This window comes from Diadema setosum, chromosome 12 (assembly GCF_964275005.1).
Source record: "Diadema setosum chromosome 12, eeDiaSeto1, whole genome shotgun sequence".
Classification (NCBI taxonomy): domain Eukaryota; kingdom Metazoa; phylum Echinodermata; class Echinoidea; order Diadematoida; family Diadematidae; genus Diadema; species Diadema setosum.
The window spans coordinates 19,728,437-19,747,677 of NC_092696.1; the positions used below are offsets into that span (position 1 = coordinate 19,728,437).

At 35.6% G+C, this 19,241-nt stretch overlaps 1 protein-coding gene across 1 annotated transcript; it reads right to left on the reverse strand.

The window, feature by feature from the left end:
• Positions 1-8,495: 8,495 nt before the first annotated feature.
• On the reverse strand, positions 8,496-11,514 carry LOC140235789 (scavenger receptor cysteine-rich domain-containing protein DMBT1-like). The gene is made up of 4 exons (XM_072315795.1): positions 11,397-11,514; positions 10,589-10,887; positions 9,359-9,614; positions 8,496-8,725 (listed from the first exon to the last, which is right to left on the reverse strand). The coding sequence occupies exons 1-4, from the start codon at positions 11,512-11,514 to the stop codon at positions 8,496-8,498; spliced, it is 903 nt and encodes a 300-aa protein (XP_072171896.1).
• Positions 11,515-19,241: the final 7,727 nt, after the last annotated feature.

The following is a 19,241-nucleotide window of genomic DNA, read 5'->3' on the forward strand; positions in this document are numbered from 1 at the left end:
AAGAACGCTTATTAAGAAGATAAATGCAGGCATTGACATTACAAAGTACAGTAATCGCAATCTACAAGGATGCCATTAACAAGAAACATGAAAAGAAAAGCGACAAAAACACTTAAAAACAATGAAAACGCTTGAAATGGGGAGGAATGCTAAAAGAAAAAAACATCAACCTCATATCCAACTTGACCCCATGGAAGACCAGCTTAACGTAGCTGAATATGGGCTATCCAGCCATCTTTTCAGATGGAAATTAACAAAAAAAAAACCAAAAAAAAAAAAAAAAAAACCAGCGCATGTAGGACGTATTCCCCCAAAGACAATAAAACAATTACAGAATCAACCTGCTGTTTATAAAAATGAAATATTAAATTGCATGAACTACGAATACAAACCTAACCAGCCCTTAACAATCACCAGATTAATCTTAACACTATAATGGTCTGTTGCAGGAATGTAGGTCTAATTGATAAAAAATGAAGATGAAGAGATAGACAGATAGCGAGAGAGCGAGAAGGAGAGAGAGAGAGAGAGAGAGGGGGGAGGGTTAGGGAGAGAATGTTCATAATATTATGTGCAGATAAAAAAAAAAAAAATGTCCTACGATTTGCCCGAGCCTTTGCCTGCCTCAATACAAACAACACTCGCCGCTTCGTACGGTCTGCAGTTGTATGTTTCGAATGGTGCATGTCGGCATTCAGCGAAGTTTCTTTCTTCACCGGTACACACCACATCATCCAGTAAGAAATAGCCAGAGCCCCGGCCGAATTTTGCACAGCGAGTAGCTTCCAAGGCCCCGACGTAGCCAAGCATCCGACAAATGACGTTTGCATCACGAATGTCCCAGCTGTCGTCACACACCGTGCCCCATTTAAATAGAACCTCCACTCGTCCTTCATTGTCACTGCTTCCATTAGCAAGTCGAATATCAAGTTTGTATGCTATGAAGAAATTAATAACAAAAGGGGAAAATAGTTAATGGTACATGGAATTTACGTATCGTCTGTTCTTCTGTAATTGATATGATATCTATTATATAAGAGGTGCTGGGTACCGTTAGAATAACAAGCATGCTGTCACATGAGCAACCTCAAATTCACAACCAACAGGTTTAACATGTGAAATCTAGCACAAGGAGTGTACTACATCAGCGTGTATCACCAGAATACAAAAACCCTCAATTCAGAGTCGTCATTGCAACAAAGCTTATTTCAAGTCACAAATGTAAGTTTCATTCATCATTCTTTTTTTTTTCTTTTTTCTTTTTGTCAAGTAGCAGAATCTCGGTGGGACCTCCTAATTGTCACATGAGCAACCTTTTTTTTTTTTTTTTTGTTATTTGGTCTGCTACTTTGACACGTAAGCATTCAAATAGAAACAAATCAAGTACAGTTATATTAACGTTTTGAACAATCGAGTTTTGGTTTTGGTACAAGGTTGGAGTTTTGATATGAAAATATCAAATACCAAAAAAAAAAAAAAAAAAAGAATAAACTAGACTCGGAATTTGACAAGACTGACAAATTAGGTGATCCGATTTTTTTTTTTAATCAAATGATTCGAGTCCTGATCGCAATAGGCATGACCATATAGGTGTCATCCTTGTTTAGAGACATTGGCCGTGTGATATTTGGATTCTCATTTAGAAAAGAGAGTCAGGTCTGCCATCTTTAGTACCAAATTCGGTATACACTATAACGAAGATACAGAATGAAGTACATATGACATTTGACCCCACTTTGCACAGACAAGATGGCATCTGAGCCAAAAGTTGTTATTTTGTGAAATGATCCTTGTAACATGGTCTTTACGTGTGCAAAATATGGTAAAGATAGGACATGTATTCACTAAGATACAGGATAAAACATTTATGACCTTTGACCCTAATTTACATACCCAAGATGGTGTCTGATCAAGTAGTTGTTATTTTGTGAAATAATGTACGGGACATGAACTAAACATGTACAAAATATGGTGGTGATAGGGTATGTTTTTCTTGAGTTATTGCAAAGAAAGTTGCAGAAACAAAGACATATTTCAATACATCGAAGATAAGCTTTAATTTCAACCAAGTTTTTGGACGTGATGCCGACTCCGTATGAAAAAACGAAGGGCACACTCACGATAGCCCAAAGTCTCAGCTACAACATACTAAAATCTTGGAGAAATTCACCGAAGCATAAGTGAGCTAGTGCTCAATAAAGATAGTCATGTCAGTTTTCATTTCCAGAAAAACTGCACTCCCATAGAGATAACACGTAAACTGGTCAAATTTGACAAGGTTACTTTTAATCCCTTTTCACGAGGTGATGCCGTCATCCAATCAAAATGTTGTTAATATATGACTGAAAGACCATTTAATAAGCTACAGCATATTGAAATTTGGATGAAAATCAACAAAAGAATAAGTGAGATATGCTTGAGTAAACTTAAAATTCGATGACGTCATTTTGAAAATTTACTTTTTTTATTTCATTAAGAAATTTGATATCTTTTCATCATTTTTCCAGCATTGCCAATCCATGAAATGACATGTACAACTCATCAGCTTTCAGAATATGTAAAAAAAATGGGGGGTCATCGTCCATCCTGACGAGTAAAATCGGATTCAAAATTGGCGGTTTTTTTGCATTGTTGCACTGTATATCGCCATTGACGCGCGCGCGGAATTTCAACTTTGACGGGCCCGTGTGACGTCATATTGAGTCGGATTGACTTGAAACTTGGTAGAAATATTCCTTGACATTTCAGGCATCCGATAAGTGTGAAAAAATGGGAAATTTCAATTGCATAAGAGCTGTACGTGCGTATATGTGCGCGCGCGTACGCGTCCGTCCAATTTTTTCAATTTTTCAAAAAATGCTCCAAATGGTCTGAAACGTGTGCAAAAAAAAATTGAGCTCGATTTGAGCATACAAATATTTCAACGCGCGCGTACGCGCACGTTTTAAGAGAAAATATGAATTTTGATCATATGAGTAGAATGCGCTTGACTTGAAATATATGTGACGTAAATTTCATTGAAAATTTTCATTCCATTAAAGAGATATGATTGAGAATGTGTTTTCATATAATGACGTCATAGTGACGTCATGATCGACTAATCACTATGATTTTATTAGAAGGATCGTCTTTGGGACATGATACATGTATGGTATAATTTTGACGTTGATAGGAAGAGGACTTTCCGAGATTAGCGATACACAATTTTTGCGGAGAAAGAAGAAGAAAAAGAAGAAGAAGAACAAAGAATCAGTACAGATACAGAAGGTGATCCGAGAGGATACTCGGATCACCTAATAAACGCGTAACTTTTGGCTATGCTGCTCTGGGTTCCGGGTTTGTGTCCCCCCGCCGCTCAGAAGTTGGTACAGTATAGCGCTGGCGTTGTGTCCGGTAGACTACCGGTACGAGGGACCAGCGTCGCTAGCTGAGCCAGACCTGCTGATGACCTGCAACCAACCTTGTACCAAAACCAAAACTCGATTATTAAAAACGTTGATTTAAATGTACTTGATTTATTTTGATTTGAATGCTTATGTGTCAAAGTAGCAGAGTAAATAACAAGAAAGATTGCTCATGTGACACATACACCTGTACCAAGCATAACAACCATAGCAATATACCACTTTTTTTCCATAATCTTTCATTGATTCCTATTCAATACAATTTCATGATAAATCGAATCATATGTATTACAGAATTCACGATTTAACAAAACACAATTATAATGAAATCAAAACAAGCTGTACTTTCAGCAGGAACAGTGTATTAGCAAAGGAAATACAATTCACCGAGAAAAAAAAAAACAACATACACTGCTTACTTGCTTTCATTAAAATCAAATGGATCTGTCCTTTTAACATGACAGCGCATTCATTAAAAAAAAATATATAAAAAGTATTTATATTAAATGGAGCTGTACTTTCAGCGTATTGGTGCTTCATACAAAGAAATATTTAACACATCAATATGCACCCAAATAAAATCGATATACAACCAAATGTACTCGATATTCCCGTTAATCACCCCCCTCCCCCTCCCCCTCCCCCCTCCCTCTCCCCTCTGCCCTTCCCCTCCCTTCCCCCCTTCCCCGTGGACATCTGGCTCCGGGTCCTTCCATACTTATTTTCAAATTTTCCCATTTACTAAAATGAATGGTTAAAGTTCCCTTCATTGATGCTAATTTCTTTTCCTCAAATCTATCCTCTAAAATATTTATAGAAATATTATTTTTTATTTCACGATATGTAGGCGGCTTTCTATATTCTCTGCTTTTAAAAATCAAATATTTAACCAAAATTAAAATGTGATTTAACAACTGATGTTTTCCCCTATTATCCTCCTTCCACCCAGACAGAATTTCTTCCCAAGTACAATTTTTAAATTCAACATTCTCTATCATTTCTTCACATGATTCCCAGAGTAATTTCACATGCTCACAAATATAAAATAAGTGTTTGTATGTTTCTTCTTCTTTTTCACAAAAAGAGTATAAATTACTGCAGTAAAACCAAACCTGAAAAGATGGTGATTTGTATAAACAATACCATGCATCAGTTTAAACTGAAACTCTCTTAATCGGCTATTTAATGTACATTGTCTTGGCCTTAAAAATATATTTTGTATCTCCTTGACAGAAAACCCATAATTTTGATTAATTCTATCAAAAATCAATACTGCACTTTCTTTTTCCTTAAGATATTGCAAATACATTTGTTTTGATCTAAAATTGCTAATGGCGATTGTTTTCCCTCCTATAATAAAATCAGTTTCCAAAATATCTTTTTCTTTTCTTTCTTATTTCTCCTCCAACCCATCGGTATATTTTCATAAATACATCTTGACAAAAAAATATCTTTAACTCCTAGACCTAAATCTCTAAAATATCACATTTCAATTCACCATTATTTCCTAATATATGTTTTAATCTATAAACTCCATTTTTATACATACTTTCATCATATATACAACTTCTATTCAATCGTATATATTTATTATTAAATATTATAACATTACCACTATACAAACTACTACTAACATTACTTCTCATTTGTTTCGTTTGTACCCACACTTCTAATAAATCCCTATAAAATAATGGAGCTCTCACTTTCAACAGCGCTGGTAAATAATCACACAAAAATATAAATTCTCCTCCTATATCTCTCGTAACAAAATTAAAATATTGCTTCCATTTTATATTTTCATCTTTATTAAGAAGTTTTCTTAACCCACATAACTCGCTGTGCTTTAACTAGATCAACAAAATTTATCATTTTTAACCCACATAATCTAAAAACAATATATCTTTTTTAATTTTATCTCTTTTTCCTTTCCATATAAAATCAAAAACCAATTTGTCTAAAGAATCAAAAACCCACCTAGGAACTGGAGTGAGAGAAGCTCGATATATAACTTTTGAATAAATATGTACTTTGAGTAATTGAATCTTTCCCGTCAAAGTTAGATCTCTTTGTTTCCAGAAATTCAAAAGAACTTTTATCTTACTCAAAATCTCTTTATAATTCATATTTTCCTTTATTCTCTCGTCTAAAGAAAAGAAAATCCCAAGTATCTTCACAAAATCAACTGTTTCTCCAAAATTAGTATCTAATTTCAAATGCTGATATAATCCCAATCTTAATACTTTAGTCTTATCCATATTTACCTTTAATCCCGACATTTTTTTAAATTCTTCAAACAACATCTTTAACCTTTAAATTGATTTCTCATTACGTATAAAAATAGTCATATCATCTGCATATAAAACTAATTTAATTTCCTCCTCTCCAAACTTTATTCCTTGTACAGAATTATCCCTTCGTAATCTATGCGCCATTATTTCCATGCATAAAATAAATAAATAAGGAGACAGTGGGTCACCCTGTCGAACACCTTTCTCCACTTTAAAATATCCGGTAGAAACCCATTCAAAACACAACTCAAAGCATTTGTATACAAAACTTGTACCCACTTTTGAAATGACGGGCCAAATCCAAAAGAAAGCAAAACCTTCTGAAGAAATTGATGAGAAACAGAATCAAAAGCCTTTTCAAAATCTATAGCCAATAAAAACCCTGGTAAATTATAATGAGATGTATGAAATATCATATCATCTATGATTCGAATGGCTTCCCCAATATTTCTTCCCTCAATATAACCTACTTGATCTCCCAAAATAACTTCATTCAAAACTTCCTTTATCCGTTTAGCTAAAATCTTTGTTAAAATCTTATAATCTACATTAAGAAGAGATATCGGTCTATAATTCTTCAATAAAAAAGGATCTTTCCCATCCTTAGCAATTAACTTAATTACTGCTTCCTTCTGTGAAGATGACATTTCCCCTAATTTGTATGCATGGTATCCATGGTATCCATGGTATCCATAATCGATTGTATAACTGATATTTGGCATAATTGACATGGTCTAGCCAATTAGGACTAACTAATTTGGATTCAGCGTTATTTATCACTTTTGAGAGCATTGCGTTCTGTATCTTGGATGAGTCCCTTATACTGTGTTAGAGTAAAAACGTTTACAAGGTGTACGCCTATAAGTATCAAAAGTGCTGTTAACTACATTATATAGCTAATGACTGGCGGGGAGGGAACATACCGAATGTTCCACCCGAAGGGTTTGAAATGCTATTGAGGGAGGTTAAAAATCCCGAGACGAAGTCGAGGGACTTATAGCCTCCCGAAATAGCATTTCAAACCCTGAGGGTGGAACGTTCGGTACATGTTCCTGACAACAAAAGTCATCATCTGTTATATTATATGGGTTAGTCAAATACGTCAAATACGTCAACCACCAGCACAACGCACTCGATCGCTCGCTCGCGCAGCAGAGCCAAATTCACTGTGTGCGCGCGGTCCTACATCTCTGTCATTTGATACGTGAAAATGTTTTCCCATGGGAGAACATTACAAGAATGTTCGCCCATGGGCAAACATAACGAATGTACCTCCATCACAATATGAATGTGTTTAGCCAATCACTAACCGGTATTTGACTAACCCATTTAATATAATACTTAAATGCTTACTTACGTTTTGGCGAGCAAATGACGCCTGCGTCTTCGTTATGATTACAATATTGTCATTGCCAAAGCCAGGATACTGACAGAGAGCCAGGTGACTTTCCTTCCCCGTTCACTCCATGTCGTCAAGGAGGATGCTGCCAGAACCCCGGCCAAAACTACTTCAGCAAGTGGACTCCAGGGCACTGTCGTAACCTAGCAACCGACAAGTGATGTTTGCCTCCTCCATCCCCCCACATGTCGTCACAGACTGTTCCCCACCAGCCACGCTCGACGGTAACTTCCACCCTACCTTCCCTCTCGTTCCTACCCCCGACAAGGCGGACATCAAATTGACGTGCTGTCGATAACAAAATGCAAGATGTATATTGAAAACAGTTACTTTATTATTGCACAGTATTCATATGTATTAATCATGATAAGTAGGCCCCATAACTTTTTATATGAACTATTTTAGTACAGGAACACTACAAAATGTGTGAAATGATGTACTTTCAAGTGTCAAATAAAACTGAAATTATACAAAGGGTCGCCGCCAGGCACTGATAGTTGTGGTTTGTTTAACTCCATCATCTTTTTTTGTTGTTGTTGTTGTTGTTTTTTTGCAAAGTCTACCTGGAACTTGATCTGATAATGTCAGCTATAAACTTACTTAAAAGTGTTCGATGAATTTCCGACGAGACGCCTCAAATGTTTAAGTAGTAAGAAGCCATTTGAGTTATTAATGGGTTTTTTATTAATTTTTTTAAAGCAATGGTACTTACGTGGAGTCTTGCATACAGCAACTGCCACTTCGTTGCATTCACGCGACCAAGAGCCCGTATACTGGCAGTCAGCTAAATTTTCTTCTGATCCGACACACTCCACGTCACCCATCACGAAATCCAAAGTCCCGCGGCCGAAAAAGGAACAGCAGGGGAACCACGTGGTCCCCTTATACCCGTGCGTCCTACAGACCACTGCGGCTTCATCGTAGCCTCAGTCATCCCTGCAGATCGAGCCCCACTCTCCATTGTACAAAATCTCCACTCTGCCCGATGTCGGTCGCGTTGACGCGACAAGGCGCACGTCAAATTTTGGCTTTGCTGTACCAGTCACCGAGGTGAATATAAAAGTGTAGGATACGCAAATTAGGCAAAGAGGAAATATTAGACAAGGGAAAAATTACTAAAACGGTAAATAGAGCTTTTCTACTAATCTCCACTCATATGTCCAAAGACATAAAAATCGGCGATGCAATTGGAAATCTTTTCAGTTGTGATTTCCCTAATCTTTTCGTAAATTCAGAATCCAAACCGATGTGCTAAAATTGAGCAAAGTACATGAATTTCGTCTCTTAATGCTGACGCTTACGCTCATTAGTGCATAAAATATGACACCTCCATCTTCGCTGTGTCCGCAATAGTGATGTCCAAAGCCGCCGTGGCTGCAGTTCAGTGGGGTGCCTTCGGTTCCGTCACAGAATAGGGCACTCATTAAGATTCTGCCAGAGCCTTAACCGAATCTGGCACAGCAGGGCGCCTCCAACGCCCTTTCGAAACCGAGCATCTTGCAGACAACTGTCGCTGACTGTGGCATCTTCAATACTCCAGAAGTCGCCACAGACTGTGCCCCACACTCCTTCGTGGCGAACCTCCACTCTTCCTTCATACTCATTACTTCCATCGACAAGACGAATTTCAAAACCTGGAATTAATGACACGGAATTGAATTATTCAAGTGAAATATTCATGTTTCATGTTGAATACAAGTACCTACTAGAGGATGAGTTTTAAATCAATATATCAGATATTAACATAATAGATATCGTGGCGCAAGTAGGTCGGGAAGTCGGTACTGCCTCTAATCCATTGAGACAAAATAAGTAAGTTTGGATTTAAAATGATCCCTGAGAACACACATGAAGCCTGTGAAACTATCTATATCAATTTCTCAATATAATTAAGAATTAAAAAACAAACAGACAAAAACTTCCAAACGTGTTTTCTTACAACAATTAAGTGAAGATGATTTTTTTTTTTTTTTTTTTTTTTTTGCCAGGACACTTTGTTATAGGACATTGGAAAAAAATCCCTAAACCCGGCAGGGTAAGGGATAAAAAAAAAACATCAACAACAATTAAGAAACAAACTTTTATGCTTTCATTTCCCTTTGTGAAACAGATTTCTACAAATTAAGGCCACACGTGTTGTTGGTTTCGTTCGCTGTACAAATGAATTGATATCAGTGCTCAATACATTACCTTCATCTAGAACAGAACACACAATGCTTGCATCTTTCTCGTGAACACAATTATGGGATTACAGCCGCGATGCTCACAATCGGCCAAGTTCTCCTCCTGCCCATCACATGACACGTCGTCCAATATGATGCTGCCTGAACCGGGACCATATTTAACGGGCCTCGGGAGGGGCTGCCGGGGGCTCGAGAAAACCCAGCATTCTGCAGACAACGTTTGCGTCATCGATACCGCAGGAGTCGTCACATACCGTGCCCCATTCTCCGTTGTATAGAACTTCAACTCTTCCTTCTCTGTCGGTAGCTCCTCCAACAAGACGAACCTTCGGTATCTCTCCTGTTGGATATTTCATTTGGTATTATAACGTACGAACTGCACATTACACAATCATTCATTTGGTTGATTTTAAGCAAAAACAAAAACAAAAACAAAAACAAAGCAAAAACTCAATACACAATTATATACTTTCATTCTTCCGTTTATGGAACGTTGTACCTTGACGTATACTGCAAAGACACATTTCTTCATACCTTCATATTTCTTTTCAGAGATGATGTTAATTTCATATTAGTTCGAATCATAGGACACTGCAATGAGATCGAAGCAATGTCTCATAACATTTACCACGGCAGTCCTCAGTCGATGTCTTGTTTGAAAAGTAATGTATCTGTATGGGTTCTTTAGATAGTGTTAATCGGCGGCAAACCATTGAAAGTTAATCTTTTGGAGTGAGGTCCAGTATTTGTAATACTGTGCGTCTGCGTGTGTGTGTGAGTGAGTGTGAGTGTGTTCTTTCCATCGGTTTTTACACCTCCTTATAGAGGAAAGTGAAGGTAAAGCTGCAGCGAATAACTTCAATTTCAGTTTTAACTTATATTCATATTTCTCACAAATAGCACAGGACAAAAAGAAAATAAACAATACCAAATTAATACAAGGTAAAAATTAGATGAAACTTCACAGTAATGCACATTAGTTTGTCTAGTATATATAATATCAGCAAAAGGTCTTTATAAGTACATTAGAGTTCGGCTATGGTTATAATACGAGAAATATGACGTGGCCTGCGTAAAAGCAAGCTAGTACAGCCACAAGTTCCGTGATAAGTCAGATAGGGGGATCATGAAATACAGATATCTACATTGTATTTAGACCATGATATGACTGGGAGAACCGAATTAAACAAGGGGAAAACAGTCAAATAAATGTTACTAAACAAAACACAAAAATTTTGGATATGATAACTTAAGAAGACAACAAGGCTCAGAGTTGGATACTAACCATCTGCAGAGCATAAATATGACACTTGCGTCTTCGTCGTATCTGCAGTTGTGTTCGCCGATATCAGGATACAAGCAAGAGCCCACATTGTCTTTACTTCCCTTATATAGCACGTTGTCCAGCAGGATATTTCCAGAGCCCTGGCCAAAATGGGCACAGCACGGGGCTTCGGCGGCACCTCCGAAGCCGAGCATTCTGCAGACGACAGTAGCGTCATCCATCCCCCAGGAGTTGTCACAGACCGTGCCCCATTCGCCGTCGTGGAGAACCTCAACCCGTCCTTCCATCTCATTAGTTCCATCAGCCATACGGTCTCCTAGTTCCTGACCTGATTGGAGGAATAACACGAATTGCCATAATGTAGGACTAACAATTGAGTACAAGTTGACCGTAGTACGCATTTCTCATAATTGGCGAAATCGTTATTGCAGTTACGTCGATATTAACGACATATAATTGTGATAATCGTATATTCATTTAACATATCATTTGTTGCATAAATGATAGATTTTTATGTTTGAATTCAATATCAAGTAATATACCCCTCCCGAGATGTTATGCAATTGTATCTCTTTAAGTGTTAACACTGAGAAGAGCAAAAACACATAATGAACCTTAGTGCAGAAGTAACATGAAAAATCGCGATAAGATAGTTATGATACACTTAACAGTGCAGGTAATATCAGAAATATTTTAGATACTTGTCTTATTGAATAAGTACGATTCATAATAAACCAGTCTCCCTGGAATTTCTACACACGATTGATACAAATAATGCCCGCATCTTCATCACCCGTCCGCGCGTGCAATTATTGATTCCGATACCGCCATGCTTACACTCCGCCAAGTGGTCCTCTGTTCCATCACATTCCACACTGTCAAGTAGAATCCGTTCAGATCCTCTGCCAAAGGTGGCGCAGCAGAGGGCTGCCCAGGCCTCTTGGAATTCCAGCATCCTGCAGACCACGTTGGCATCTTCTTAGCTCCAGGAGTTGTCACACACCGTGCCCCATTCGTCTTCTTGATGCAGAATCTCAACTCGTCCTTCTCTCACGTTTCTTCCATTGACAAGGCGAACTCCATGTGGAGGGAAAATAGAGAGAGAAATGAAAGATAGCTTGAAAATAAACTATCAGAAAAAATAAGAAAACGAGAATAAATCGGATTGTTACCATCTATAACACTGATAAGAAACACACCTTTCTCTGTCTCACTCTGTCGCATATAGTATACATATTTACCACATACTTTGTATGAAATCTTACTCGATGTTTAATTGTCTTAAAACGTATGTAAATACTCAAATATAATTTCAAAAAAGTTCAAATGCAAACTCTGGCAAATATAATGTCCATTTTCACTAGTTTGAGATTTTTTTTTTCATCAAAACTACTGAAAAAGAAAGAAAATGATCGAAATATGTGTGACAATTAAAAGTCAATCTTCAAAACAATATATTGTTATATATCAAGTGTAGCATCAGTAAAAATGATTAGATATTCTTCTTTTATGATGATTTTTAAGACGATCTTTAAAAAAAAAATCTTTCAATTGTTGTTACATTCAAACTGTTCGCATACATTCGGCTACTGAATGTATATCTAATCCTTATAAAGCAAAGATTGAACGGAACCAGAAACTAATACAAGTATATTTTTAAAGTTAATTCTCGTGTCCTTGAATCTGTCATCCCAAATTTTTCTCGTCATTGATTCATCGTCCATAAGTACATTTCATTTAACAGTTACTGGTGGATCTTCAATAGACAAATATCAGTATTGAAGTAGATGTGAGAAGACATGAAAATGAATTCAAGGAATGAAAAATCAATGTGACATTCAAGCGTGCGTTTACATGTCAGGTAAAATTTTCAAGATCATTTCATTACCAAAATGTTCATGGAAGATCTGAGATGTTCATGCACAAGGTTGTTTAAAGGAATGGAATAGTTTCATTTGAGACCTACACATTGTTTCAGCTTTCTTTAATTGACGAGATAATGAGAAACCTATTAAATGAAAGAAAGATATTATTCAGAGTTGTGAAGGTTCAGGTGCGAGTTTCTTCACTTTGTCTCCCTCTACAAATTGAATTTGTTAAGATCGCAACTGCTGATCTGTAAATCTGTAAATATGTTAATTTACAGATCAGCAGTTGTGATCTTAACAAATGAGAAACCTCTCATTAAATATGAAAGAGCATGTAATTCAAAAAGGAATGCAACATTTACTTGATGAAAATTGGTTTTGAAATGCCAGAGATATCCAGAACAAGTAATTTGAATAAAAGGTGGGACCCAACTTTCATAGGATGGTTTCGTTTTTGGATATCTCCGCCATTTCAAAGCCAATTTTCATTAAATAAGCAATGAATTTATATTAAAATGGTATGTTCTGTAAGATTTTTAAAGGAGGTTGCATAGTATCCAGCAAAAGTTAAAGCTCAATCCTCATCTCCACCTGACTATACCATCCCTTTAAGTACACTTTCTCGTGATATTTGAAATGGGTTGCTGTTTTGTATTTGTGTGTGTTTGTTTTGATGACAGCTTTATTCACTGTCCGACACAATAGCAACAAGCTAAGAATTCGGTTTCAAAAGGTACTACATCCATAATTTCAAGTTCTGAGAAAAACGTGATTTTTTTTTTTATTATCATATTTAGCAAGCTCAGACTGGAATGATATTTCCCCTTATTATACTGCTATATGATACAACACTAAAACCACTCTCAAAGAAAATCCAGGTCCATACATTTATTTTTAATGAATTAATCATTTTTTTATATTTTTGTGGATGTAGTACCTTTTGAAACCGAAATTTCACATACCAGAGATATATTCAGTGTGATGTTATGACATGTTTCAAGGATTTATTTTTTTTTCTAGCAGTCATGGTGTTGATGGGGATGGGATACGAGATCAAGGATGCCTAGATAATTGACAATGCCCTGCCCTAATTAGCAGCAAGAATAACAAACCAATGTGCACAGCTAATGCCCCACTTTTCGAATGAATGATTGTCATTGGCCATAAGCATTCCTACAATTTCCACATGCTTCAAATGTTCTGGATCCATCGAGCATGCGGAGGGGATCCATTACGTGTAAACGGTTATTGATGGGGAGGGGTTACAATATCTCACCAGGTGATTCTCTCTTCCCTGTTCTTCTTTTGTTTTTCTCTCACGAGCTTTTTCTTATGATTTCTTTCTTTTTCTTCTTTGAATTGATTTTTTTGGCAATTTTTCTCTCTTTGAATTCTCCCTTAGCGTGTCTCTCGTGTCTCATTTAAGTTCTTAAACGAATGCAATATTTTTTTGTGAGTCTCAATTTGGATTTAGGAAAAAAACACTCTACTACTCACGCTGTGCTTGCTTTTATCGATAAAGTAGCCCACGCTATTGACGACTCATCACATACTGTTGGAAACCTGGACCTGTCCAAGGCCTTTGACACTATCGATCACGGTATTTTGTTATACAAACTCTCGCATTATGGGATACGTGGAAAGGCCTTGGACTGGTTCAGGAGCTACCTAACTAACAGGAAACAGTTTGTAAATATCAACGGCTTCAGTTCCAGTTTAAAAACACTATCTTGTGGAGTCCCTCAAGGATCCCTTTTAGGCCCACTTTTGTTTATTCTTTATATAAATGACTTCAAAAAATTCATCTAATGTTTTATCTTTTCTTCTTTTTGCCGATCACTCTAATATCTTCTTTTCACATCGAAACCCAACAACCCTTTTAGATGTAGTGAACAGAGAATTAAAGTCGGTTCAAATGTGGATTCAAGCAAACAAGTTGTCTCTTAATGTAAACACAACTGTTTACATGTTATTTAGTACTTCTGCTATCCATTTGCCTGGCGATATAAAAATGAACAATGATTGTTTGATTCAAGTTGAATCGTTTAAATTTTTAGGTCTTTATATTGACCATGAATTAACATGGAAATATAATTTTATCTAAGATGCTTTCGAGAAATACCGGGATTTTAAATAAGCTAAAACATTTTTTTTTTTCCCCAAGTATATTTTGAAAAATTTATATTCAACGCGTATCTTACCCTATCTCTGTTACGGAATACTTGCCCGGGGAAATTGTGCCAAATTATATATTAATGAAATTTTCAAATTACAAAAACGGGCTATCCGTTCAGTTAATCTAGCCGACTATATTGTCACACGAATTATTTCTTCTTTGAAAACAGACTCCTTAAGGTTGCTGATTTGTTTTTATACAACTTAGGAACATTTATGTTTCAGTTATCAACCAACGGCTTGCCAGATGTATTTACTCAAATGTTTCAGAAAAACTGCGCCGTCCATGCTTACCGCACAAGACAAAGAGACTAATTTCACCTTCCACGTACTCGCACACTTCTTGCTCAAAAAACAATTGTTTTTACCGGACCTAAATTTTGGAATGATCTTCCCGCCGATTTAATGAATTGTTCTAGTATGTTTACATTTAAGCAAAAATTGAAATTAATGTTAATAAATGAACATAACCAGCCTGATTAGAATTTTTTAATGTGTAATATCCGCAGTATCCTTGTTTAATGTATATTTCTGGTTTATGTTTCCATTATAATCACTGCATCCGTACCTCTATTAACATTTCGAACTCATTATTAAATTGATTATAGATAATGTGCACGTATATACTTGTGTATCTATATCCCGTATTTCCACTCAGTTCTTATTCTTTGGATTCTTTGTTTTTTCTCACTTTTTCTTTTTCTTTTTCTTCTCTTTTAATTCGTTTTCCTTTCGTACCTTGATATTTTAGCTTTCATATCGTTTCGTCATTATTACTTTGTGTCCTATCTCCATTGATTGCATAGCAAATTTACACCGGTATTTTTTCATGGAACCTGCGTTTACAAGCTTTGCTTTTGCGGTTCCATCATATTTCACAAGTTATAGAGAATTGTCTTATGTACATTATGTATGCTGACACACTTTCTGTTCATGACCCGACTATAACATATTTTGTATTTTGCTTGGTTTGTATTCTTTTTTTGGATGTATTTTGATGTCAAGTGAAATATGAAAATAAACGTGCTGGCACTGTTCACTGTTTCTCTAGTGCAAGACCGGTGCAGTTTCAGTTATTCAATTCAAGAATACTGTATTCATTATCTTTTTTTCTTCACTTTTTTCCCCCATGGAAATTCGAAGGGAAAAGGTGAAAAGCAGCATCTGAATGTGCTGTATTTTCTTAACGCTGCATGTAATTGAATTTATTACATGAATTTCATTCTGGTATGTTCTTTATCAGGTAAAATAAATCTGATAATCTAAAAGCTGATAAAATCAATTAGACCGTCGATGAGTAATAGCTTTTATTAATAAGGAACATATTGTTGGAGTTTTTATGGACCTGAGTAAGGTATTTGATACTATTGATCACAAAATTCTTATCCGCAAATTAAAACATTATGGAGTTCGAGGAATACCTCTTCTATGGTTCACCGATTATTTATCTAACCGTGAGCAATATGTTGAATTTGATTCATGTTCCTCCAGGAGGTTAAAAATCAATTATGGAGTACCACAAGGGTCTATCTTAGGCCCTCTGTTATTTCTTACTTATGTTGATGATATAATTAATGTTTCACCAATATTAACTTACATTTTGTTTGCAGATGATACAAATATATTTTATTCACATAAAGATCCACAGATACTTATCCACACACTTAATTTTGAATAAATAGGTGAAGTTTCTTTCTGGTTCAAATTCAATAAATTATCTTTAAATATTGATAAAACTAATTTTATACATTTCAAAAACGTTCATTCTTCTGATATTGAATGTAATTTATATATTGATGGGTTACCCCTTGTAGAAAAAAAGTCTACTCAATTTCTTGGTGTAATTATTGACGCTAATCTTACCTGGAATGAACATGTAAATAATATCAGTAATAGTAAAAAAAAAAAATATTGTATCAAGAAACATAGGAATATTGTTCAAACTGAAAGATTTTTTTGAGAAGTCTCTTTTTATTTTATATAATGCACTGATTTTACCATACATCACATACTGCAATATGGTATGGGCAAATTCTAACAAGACAAAAATTCAATCAGTTCATCTTCTCCAAAAAAAGAGCACTCCGCATTTATACCAACTCACATTATCTTGCAAATTCTGAACCATTATTTTTTAACTTGAAAACTTTGAAAATCCATGATATTCATACATTACGAAGCGCAATATTCATGTACAAATACAAATCCAACACCCTCCCTTCCTCGTTCCACAACCTATTCACTGTGAACTCCAGCGTCTACGCTTACCCAACTCGACATTTTAAAGATTATCACCTCCACAATCCCAAGTTAATGATAGCTCACAAGTTATAGACATCATTATTATAATAACATAAAAGCAAGAGACCGCGATCATAAGCAGCAGCTTGACATGGATCGAGGCCTCGGGGTAAAATTCGAGACTTAAAATCAATTTAAATATCTGTATAACGGACGTGTCTACAAAAATAGAATCAATAGTCAAATCAAAAATATTGTAATGATTTATGAAATCAAAATTAAAGGGTTAATTCAAACTAGTTTTCGTTTATTTGTTATCAATAGGCATTTTTTACCATAATACTGTGCTGAGGTGAGTGCTGTGGATCGATCGATCGGCATTCCCACACAAAATGTTTTATCGATAAATCATTTCACATTTTTGTTTTAATAGTTATATGAGGTTACATATTTGCTGTTTAAGGTCATAAAACAGACAGGAATATATTTTATTGTTAGTGGTTTTCGTTATCACAAATTTAGTTCGTATTCATGTCAGCGGAGAAAAAAATTTAACGGGACAGTCGCTTCTCTTAATGTGAGAATATTATTTTCCTTTGACAAGATTAGATATATCCAGTGGATTGTTAAGTTTAGATTCGGTGACGTCTATCAGTTGCGGTTATTTGTCTGGGTTTATGATATTAGTTGTTGTAACATGATTTTAAGTATCGTTTGAATGTGAAGTTAGTAGTAGTAGCAATGTCAAGTATATCGATAGTTTATGTAGTGTGCATAGTGTCGGTTAGTTCACAGGTTGTGATTTATGAATGTAAATATCTCGTTATACATGTACAAGATGACTTATTTTCTGTATTTTTTTATGTTATCTTTACAGATCGTTATCTCAAATTTGCCTCAAATTCGCCTCAAATTCGCCTCAAATGCACCTCATATCCGCCTTGTGGATATTTTTGCAACTGAATAAAACATATGTTTGTTGGACTTGTTTGTGCATCGAGTGATTTGTGAATAACGACGATTAAACCGTGTGTGCGAACTGAAACTCCTCCGTTATCTTGTTGATGTAAATGTAAATGTAAATGTAGTACGTGGGACTAGGTGAAAGTCGCGTAATTTTTCCAGTCTCTCTGCTGTTTCTCCTTTGCTCTTGTCTACTAACTTTGATCCCTGATCCTTTTCTTGGGATGGTTTGTTTTGTCAATGAGTTCTCCTTCATTTTCCTCCATTGCTTCATCAAAATGTGATGAGTTTTTCAAGATATTTGTCAGATATGCGTGGTGGTTTTAACAGAAAGCCAAAACGCCAAAAGCTAACTTCTATTGTTTACAGATTAAGTCAGTAGACAATGGTAGAGGGTCAAGTCAATGCTGCTCTCTGATTGGTCAATTTCCCAATGATGTCGGAGTGGATGTAGTACCTTTTGAAACCCAACTAAAATGAATATAGTACCTTTTGAAACCGAACTGATTTTTAAACGTAATTTTAAAACACTTTCTGGTTGGAAATTCAGCTTTTTGTTAGTATATAGGTGTAAAGAGGTCCGAAAAATTAGTAGATCAAGACCAAAAAGTGGATTTTGACGGAAAATGGATGTAGTACCTTTTGCAACTGAGCTCTTCAAACATGTCGAGATATAAAAACAGCGCCCTCTGACGGTGACTTACTGTCTGGAGCACAGATGACATCTGGTTTAGTTATTACTAATGATTTAAATTACATAGTTTTTTTTTCAGTTGAAGGGTTTAATCTTAAAAATCAATTTATTCAAATCCCCTCTGTTGTATTCTTTTTTTTTCTAAAATTCGTTTAATGAAACAACGTGATATACTCTGAATGAATAATCAATTATTATTTACATAATCTGCAAGTGTTGATTTAACGATTCGCCTCCGAACCTTTCTTTTTTTTGGGGGGGGGGGGGAATGATATGCTACACGGCTTATACATCGAATACTGTCATGTTCATAGTGTGTGTGTATATGTACCTTGAATTAATTTGCAAGACAGTATATGCTTGCTTAAATGTCGTGTAACGTTGATTTCTATTACAAATATGTGTATTCTTTTGTTATGTGTGATTTGGAAAAAGGCAGAAATAAAATCAATCAATCAATCATATACATGATATTCTGCTATAGAGATGAGAGAAGGACGAGAGAGAGCGCTATAATATGAATGTAAGAATGACCCAAGTCCTCCATTCTTACATTCATATAATATTTAACTCATTCATTTCAGGCAATTCCGGGGGTGATTAAAATGTATCATTTATACACAAGATGAGTCCATGCAGAAGCTACAATTTTCCATGTCAAACTAAAATTTTACACACAGATGTTATGAATTGTGCAGTATTTAATCAGTACACAATAATACGTAAAAAAGTCTTTTTTTT